At 47.6% G+C, this 8,938-nt stretch overlaps 1 protein-coding gene across 1 annotated transcript; it reads right to left on the minus strand.

Annotated features, from left to right (window-relative positions):
- Nucleotides 1–3,198: 3,198 nt before the first annotated feature.
- Nucleotides 3,199–6,159, minus strand: LOC120988849 (lysosomal-associated transmembrane protein 5-like). The gene has a single exon (XM_040416584.1). It carries the CDS (start codon nt 6,097–6,099, stop codon nt 5,419–5,421), a length of 681 nt encoding a protein of 226 aa, XP_040272518.1. The 5' UTR covers nt 6,100–6,159; the 3' UTR covers nt 3,199–5,418.
- Between the last annotated feature and the right edge of the window lie 2,779 nt (nt 6,160–8,938).

Below are 8,938 nucleotides of genomic sequence, written 5' to 3' on the forward strand. Positions count from 1 at the left end.
GCGAATCAAAATTTTGGTATTGAAACCACCCTACGCCGATCTGATCGGCGTAGCGTTGTCACGATACCCAAATTTTGATTCGGCGACTAAAAATTTAATTTGGCTCCTAAATTTTTCAGTTCAGGAGCCAATGGCTACTAGGTATTTTTATTTAGTCTCGAGCACTGTCATATACAGCACGGGTGCACTACCTGTTTTGGTCTTAAAGCTATTGCTCGTCTCAATACTGACTAGTTGCCTGACAGCACTATCTGCCGCTGGCAAATGATCATGTAATAAATTGACGGATCATCACTAACGAGGGTTCCTAAGAACTCTTGTTGGCGATTATCTGGCCAGCGTAAGGCTAGTTTCACACTAGCAGCAGGTGAACAGCCTGTCAGATCCGTCCTGCCGCTAGTGCACGTGTGCCCCCGGACTGCCGCTCCGTCCCCGTTGACTATAATGGGGGCAGGGGCGAAGTTCCGGCGGCAGCGCACGGCGAGAGGCAGCCGGACTAAAAGTACTGCATGTCGTACTCTTTGTCCGGCTGCAACCGGAACTCCGCCCCCATTATAGACAATGGGGACGGAGAGGCAGTCCGCGGGCACACGTCAACTAGCGGCAGGATGGATCCGACAGGCTGTTCACCTTCCGGAACAGCCTGCCGGACTCCCCTGCCGCTAATGTGAAAGTACCCTAATACAGGCTTAAAAGGGTTGTCAGATGTGAAAAAAATAAAAGCACTGTAAATCTGATGGTCAGCAATATATAGATAGATTTTGGGCAAAAAAAATAAATATTTCCTCATTTCCCTAGTTCTGTTCTGTCCCTTTGTTTACATGCAGTTGCAGAGCTGCCTTTCCTCTGCTCTGCGGAGTGAATAAAATTTCTGCCCTGCCTGCAGTCTGAATGCTGGGATACTCGTGTTGTATGTGTAGGACTACACATACAATGACACAGCTGATACACACTGGATCTTCCTCCTCACCTGCTGTTGTGCAATGCTCTGCAGACACTTCTTCACAGTCAGCAGAAGCAGATAGAGGAGAGAAATCCTCCAGTCTTTATCAGCTCTGTTTGCAGGAGTGAGGGAAGATCCTGTGCACAGCATTTGTCTCTTCAGTGCCTGGAGAAGAGAAAACCCTGCAACTGCCCAGCACCTAAGGCATAGCCTCCAACTCTGAGTCAGTGCTGCTGATTGTAGAAGGGATTAAAGGGTTTCTACCACTTCGTTTTCACATTATTAGCTTTCAGACACTAGCGATCCGCTAGTGTCTGCTCTACCAAACAATCCTAATATAATAGCTTATTGTGCAGCCGTTTCGCTAAAAAACGAACTTATATTGATATGCTAATGAGCCTCTAGGTGCTATGGGGGCGTCATTAGCACCTAGAGGCTCGGTCTACCTTCACAAAATGCCGCCGCCCAGCGCGTCCCTCCAGCCCGCCCATCTCCTCCGGAATGCGATCCTCCCTGTGAGTCAGCGGACGAATTCTCGCGTCTGTATTCGGCGCAGTGACTGTCTGACCGCTTTCTGCACAGACATCTCCACTGCGCCTGTTCCTCGGAGCACTATGACGGCGCATGTGCGAGAATTCGTCTGCTGGCTCACAGGGAGGATCGCATTCCGGAGGAGATGGGCGGGCTGGAGGGACGCGCTGGGCGGCGGCATTTTGTGAAGGTAGACTGAGCCTCTAGGTGCTAATGACGCCCCCATAGCACCTAGAGGCTCATTAGCATATCAATATAAGTTCGTTTTTTTGGCGAAACGGCTGCACAATAAGCGATTATATTAGGATTGTTTGGTAGAGCAGACACTAGCGGATCGCTAGTGTCTGAAAGCTTATTATGTTAAAACGAAGTGGTAGAAACCCTTTAAACTTTGCTGAAAGATCCAGTGGGAGGGGAGACACAGGGCAGACAGCTAAGCCAGATCAACAGTGCAGGAGGCGTGGATTATCAGTTCATCCTGCACAGTGATGTTCCATCAGGTTTGTGCACGGTACGTAATCAGAGCAGGGAAAGAAGCTCACATCACAGTGACTCTGCTAAATAGTAGAACAGGGCCACTGTAGATGAACGGACTTGAAAATCCCTTATATTTGCTTAGTTAGAAACATACAAAAAAAATAATAACTTGGACAACCCCTTCAAAGAGGGCCTTTCATCGGTCCAAACATTGTAAGATAACTGTCAGGCTGTGTAGAGCGGCGCCCCGGGATCTCACTGCACTTACTATTATTCCGGGGCGCCGCTCCGTTTTCCCGCTATGTCCTTCGGTATTTTCGCTGACTTGGTAACACTGGGAGGAGCCTGCCCTTTCTCTCCTGGGCGTCTCCTTCTCCCAGGCTGTAGCGCTGTCCAATCGTAGCGCAGAGCTCACAGCCAGGGAGAAAAGAAAAAAAAAAATCCCAGGCTGTGAGCTCTACGCTGTGATTGGACAGCGCTTTAATCAGACACATACAAGAGCCAGCAATTACAGGAAATACATATGAAGAAACTGGGCAGATTCAACTGTGTTATGTCCTAGCTAGACACAGCTGTTCACCACCAGACCCAATGACTAGTCCAGAATCCGGCCACTTTCTGGCATAAGTGCTTTCCACTGGAGTTACACTTTAAAGTGGGTTTTCCAGGTGTTTAATATTGATGACCTATCCTGGGGATAGATCACCAGTATATAATATAAATAATAATAATAATAATAATAAGGCAGAGGTGGGAATGGGGGTACTGGAGCACAACACCCAGCTTCCCCACCAATCAGCTGTTTGAAGAAGCAGCATGGCTCCTGTAAGTGCTGTGGCCTCCTCACAGCTTACCAACCACAGTGCCATACAGTGGCAGTGCTTCGTATTGCAGCTCAAACCCACTGACTTGAATGGAACTGAGCTGCTCCTAAGCCATGTGACCAATTAACAAGATATTACAGGCCTAGAAAGAGGCCACAACGCTCTTCAAACAGCTGATTAGCGGGGGTGCCAGGAGTCATACCCTCAACGATCAGATACTGGTGACCTATCCTGAGGATAGGTCAATATTAGGCACCCCCGTTAACATACAAGTGATCCAACCTGGTACTAGCACATCGCTCAACGGTTAGCATTGTTACCTTGCACCTCCAGGTTCCTGGCTTTGACTGTGACCAAGGAGAACATCTGCAAGCCGTTCATGTTCTCCCCGTCTGCATGGTTTCCTAGCACACTCCACACAGACAATTGAAAAATATTATTTTATTTAGAAGCTGAACATACGCTAACATTTGATAGGAAACACAATCTTTGGTGAAAAGCAGTCTAGATAATGGAGTAGCCAGGATAATGTAATACAAAAGAAAGAGGTGGCTTCATAGGAACAGGATTTCAGCCCGATATAAAAATGAAAGCCACTTACAACGCGTTAACACTGAATTATTCCATTCATATGGATGTATTTTCAGGAAACACTAAGAATTACACTGAAGCCATTGCGTATGATTTACACCAGTAAGTCAGAAATAGAGGATCAATACAAGATACAGGTGACCTCCAGTCCAAGTCCTATATCCACCGATGGATTGACCAGGCGCAGTAAGCTGAGGCTGGGCACGCGTCAGTCTTGACGTGGGGAGTCTCCGTTTTGTAAAGGCACAGTTATGGGATCATGTGTGGGTACTGAAAGGCTGGAGATACCATGATTGCTAAATAGATCACAGATCTGGGACTTCTCTTCTGTGGCTCAGCGATGAACCCAAGACCACTGTGCCCACCTTATGGGCATCAAATGAACAGAACGGTAAATAGAAGGTATTACTGAAACAGGGGCAACTGTTCTGTTCATCTAATTGGACGTGTATTTGGCTAGAATTGCATAGTCTACTGCTAAACCAGACACAGACCTCAGAACAGGATGGAGTACGGAACATTGAAGGGAAATTTCACTCACATTCAACACTTAAGGGTTTTTCCAGAGATCAGAAAAAAAACAAAAACTAAAAACTAAAAGGAAAATACAATACTAAGTATGACATAGCAATTATCCGCTGCTCCCTATGGTCTTTGCTTACTGAGTAGTGCCCATCTATCAATGTGACCGCTGCAGCTGATCAGTGACCTTATTTGCTGGGACCAGTTAATGGCTGCAGCAGTCACATGGTTAAAGTTGTTTCCTAGAACTCCAATATGGATGACCTTTGCTCAGGACTACGGATGAGCGAACTTGTGTATAAGTTCGGCGTACAAGGTTCAGGTTATCTAAGTATTCCGTTATGGACTCTGCTACCACGGACCATAAGTTATGATCCGTGGTAGGGGAAGCTATGATGGAATTCTTAGATAACCCGAACCTTGTACGCCGTACTTGAAAACACAAGTTCGCCCAACACTAGTCAGGACAGCTCATTATCAGATCAGTGGTGGTCCGACACCGATCAGATGCTTGACGATCCACGGAGCTCTCTCTCTCACAGCGTATATTGTATAGCGGCTGTGCTTGGCGCTGCAGCCCAGGCCCACTCACTTGTATGGGACTAATCTGCAAAAAAAAAAGAAGCCATGTGACATCACTGACCTAGCGCTCACTGGAACACTGCAGCCACTTCAAACAACGGACGCCCATCCGATAAGATATTAGGAGGTCATCAATATTGCACTCCCAGAAAACCCCCTTTAAAAACACATAGGTCACCAGTAAAGCAAAGTAAACCAAGACCAGAGCACCGAAATGGTGAAGGGCTTATCAGGTGAGTTTTATTTTATTTTTTTCTTTAAGCCATTTACTAGCTTTAGATCATTTTCTTATTCTCAGAAGACCCTTTCAAAACAGAAAACTCCAAACAAGCCCCCCCAAATTTAGCCTTAAAAAAAAATTAAAAATAAATCTAAGCACCCCAATGATCTCACCCAGGGGGAGGTTTGGGATATGGGATGGGTCATGCAGCATCATACTCAACTGGTCCCATTTCTGCTGGGCACAACGGCCATGAGGTCAGCACGTGACCTTCTCTTTCTCAAATCTTACAGAAACCCATGAGAAGTAATGCCAGGCCCTGTATGACTAAAGTGCAGGAGGTACAATGCCATGGCACCTTATAGGGGTTCTACACCAGCCAACGCCACCTCACCTATAATACAGTCTCCAAGAACCGCAGTACAGATGTGGTGGTGGTGGCAACGGCTCAGCTCTTCAGGTCTAGAACCCCTATAAAGGCCGGGCAATGGCCGCTATACCGTCAGCCTTCCTTTCCACAGTCCCAATCACTGGATGGCACATTTTATCGAAAACTAAGAGCAGTCACTATCCCTTTAAACGAAATGACGTCAAGAGACAGGTACCAGGGGATTGGTGACGTCAGTGCAGAGCTGCTGGTGGACTTCCAGGGAGAGAAGTGGGTGAGAAGAATCAGGAGGAATGCCTGGCACTGTAGTCCCCGGTGAGAAGAGGTGCTGCCCATACCCTTACACGGCCTCCTTCTCCGGCTCGGCGGCCTGGCAGTAAGGGGGCGGAGGGCTGTCCTTCCTGGGCATATTGATGGCCTCTTCGTAGGAAGGCAGGAGCAGGGGGTTCTTCTCCGGCCCGGGCACCATGATCACGGCCAGGCCGTCGCTGTCGCTCGGGGGCACCACCCTGATGAGCAGGAAGCGGTAGTAGGTCAGTACACAGCGGATCAGGTAGATCTTCAGGAGCAGCAGCAGAAGGTACAGGGCGATGAACAGGAACGAGCCTCCGGCCACGGCCGACTTGTCAGTGTAGTCCTGTCCGGGGAGGTAGGGCCTAGTGCTGATCATGCGGAGCTCTGACGGGAAACGCACAAAAAAGCCACAGAAGAGCAGCAGGGAACCCAGGAAGTCGATGATCTGGAAGGCCAGGAAGGGCAGTAGAAGCCCCGGGCGCCTGCGGAGGACACCGAAGAGCAGGCAAAGGCTGAGCAGGAGCAGGATGAAGGCCAGAGAATACATGACGGCCACAGGCCCGGCCGAGGACCAGGGCCCGGAACACACTCCGCCGCATTTAATCACCGCCACCGTCTGCCACACCAGAGACTGCAGGCTCACGAACACGTAGTACACGGCTACTCCCAGCACCACCGAGCGGATGTTAAAGTAGCCGCAACACCTGGGCGGTTCCTGGGTCACCATCTTGACAATGTCCGCTGGTCCACCAGTTTCCCAGCTCCTTTCGGCGAAATTCTGAGAGGAAACCGGAAGTACCGAAGTTTATAAACAGCCAGGCGTAGCCACTCCCACGGTGACGTCATCCACGCCTTATCATGGGGCTCCTGAGGCGGGCCTGCTGTCTGTCTCCGCCATCGTCATTATGATCGTCACCTTCCACGTGACCCATGCGCGCATTCCACGTACAAGCTGTGTTGTTTACCTGCTGCCTCCACGGTCAATGGCGCCTGAGTGCATTACACTGTATGACACATATCAGGATCAATACTGCAGTGTGGAAAATGTAGCGTCCAGCCAAGACATGCAACAGTGAAGATGAAATATGTACTGAACATAAGACGTATATAGCAACAATTCTAATAGTGGTGTGAACAGGGCCCAGAGCAGAAGGTTCATGACTGCGCCCCTCACTGTGGAATTGTGTTGCAATTTCAGCTATTTGAAGGGGCTGGAGCACTCCATATCCTCTTCACTGTTTACCTTGGTTGATTTGACAGCCTGGCAACATCTTTTGATACACCACTACCCCTGCCCAATGCCTGTCTATACACTCAACACATTGCCAGGGAATAGTGAAGCAGGGAGCTAATGGCTCCCTGCTATACTATTGTATACAACTAATGATGGACGAACATCTGCCGGGACAGTTCGCGAACACGACCAAATGTTCGCGAACCGTAAGTTCGTGGCAGGTCCCATTTATTTTAATGGCAGGCGAACCTGTAAAACCTTCAGCTCATATTTGCAGCCAAGAAATAATTACTAGAAGTGCACAAATAGTCCCCACAACATGGACAGTGACATACCAGATGTATTATTCGAATTAGCGATCTCCATTCATAATTTTTTTCAATGCAAAATATATCGGCAATATAATTTTCGCGTACGCGCATGCGCAAATGCACTATACAGTACCCAAATGCACTATATAGAAAGTATATAATTTGGTATATAACACCCCTGCTTCAATCAGTTTTTTGGGGGACGACTGGTATATCACACCAGTAGAAATTGTTTGTTCCAATAACGCTTGTCCCTCTATATACCTGCAGTATCGCAGCAGAACCGCACACAGCTGCCGCACAATACAAATGCACTATAATATACTTTCTAACATAGAAAGTATATTATAACATTGTACAAGGAAGGCAATCCTGTAGAATATACATAAAGATAAAACGTAACCTTTAATAATGTTACTATGAGGGTCCATTCACACGTCCGTAAGTGTTTTGCGGATCCGCAAAACACGGACAGCGGCAATGTGTATTCCGCAACTTGCGGACCGCACATCGCCGGCACTATAATAGAAAATGCCTAATCTTGTCTGCAATTGCGGACAAGAATAGGACATGTTCTATTTTTTTGCGGAAACGGAAGAACGGATGCAAAAGTGCGGATCCGCAAATGCATATGCGGACAGCACATTCCGGCCCCATTGAAAATGAATGGGTCTGCACCCGTTCCGCAAAATTGCGGAACGGATGCGGACCCATTTTGCGAACGTGTGAATGGAAAAGATATCCCTCAAAATGAAAATAAATTATTAAAGTTAAGCAAAAAGCTCGGCAGCACTAAATCAGGTGCTCGGCGGCACCAAATCAGAAACCATATATCCTACCACAATCCGGGGGGTTCCAGTGCATATCCATGAATCCCGGAGGGAAAGCAAAAAACATCTATCCCTGGGCTAGATGATGATGTGGTATTGAAGGACAGGGTGGGCAAAGAACTGTCCCTGATATTGCCCTACAGGGGGGTGCTATTCTGGCCCTGATAGCCTAACCACAGACCACCCGTCCTGATAAGAGCGACCCCGTCCGGAACCTTACCCTATATAGAAATCCCTAGTAAGCCCCTAGCCCCTAGGCCCCTGACTTCCAGGTGATCACTATATAGATCTATGTGTTTTTGACTCATTATAAAAGTATAAGTATATCGCACCCCTCTGTGTATCACACATATCGATAGCACCTATACTAGTCCTTAAAATGACTTTTGTGGCCCTATTAGCTAGCGTTTGGTGTCCCTAACAGCCTGTCCCTGCTCCACACAGCAACCTCTCCCTACACTGGCAAAACACTGAATGTAAAATGGCGGACAGATCAGGTTTATTTATAAGGTAGGGGGTATGTCCATGTGCTGAAACGTCTCAATTGGCTATCCTGTACCACCTGATGGATGTGTCATGGGTCAAAGTTCTTGACAATGTAAAAGAATATGGCGGGCGCGAATATCTCCATATGTTCGCATGTTCGGTGAATACGCAAAGTTTGTCGCGAAACGACCGCCGGGCGAACCGCAAGGCCATCTCTATATACAACAGAGGCATTACCAGGGTCTCAAAAGGTTTGGGAACACGCCCCAATGTATGTGTGTTAGATTTTCAATCCAATCCCCCCCATCCCTAGTACTAAAGGCTTATTTGGATGGACATTCAGCAATATCATACATACAGGAGAATACAGCACATACTGTATCTCTTTTACATCCAGTGGCGTCTCCTCTAATGTAGACATTCTCTTTCCTCATCTTCAGTTGGAAACACATGACATGAGTTTTCTATCATCCTTACACTCCTGGTGTGCCTGCTGTGCTCCCCAATATCCCCAAATCATATATACATGTAATAACAGTACCATACAGAAAAATTGCTCCCAAAAGTCACTAATAATAATTCTCTCCCAGGGTGCCCTCATTAAGAGAAGTGCCCCCCACAGATAATGTTCAGCAAGAGTGCCTCTATTAGTAGTAGTGCTCTCCATATTGTACCCAGTAATAGTAATGCCCCCACAGAACACCC

This window comes from Bufo bufo, chromosome 2 (genome assembly GCF_905171765.1).
Source record: "Bufo bufo chromosome 2, aBufBuf1.1, whole genome shotgun sequence".
NCBI lineage: Eukaryota > Metazoa > Chordata > Amphibia > Anura > Bufonidae > Bufo > Bufo bufo.

Excerpts from the sequence above, each read along its gene's own strand:
- LOC120988849 (XM_040416584.1), bottom strand. The coding sequence starts at position 6,099 with ATGGTGACCCAGGAACCGCCCAGGTGTTGCGGCTACTTTAACATCCGC.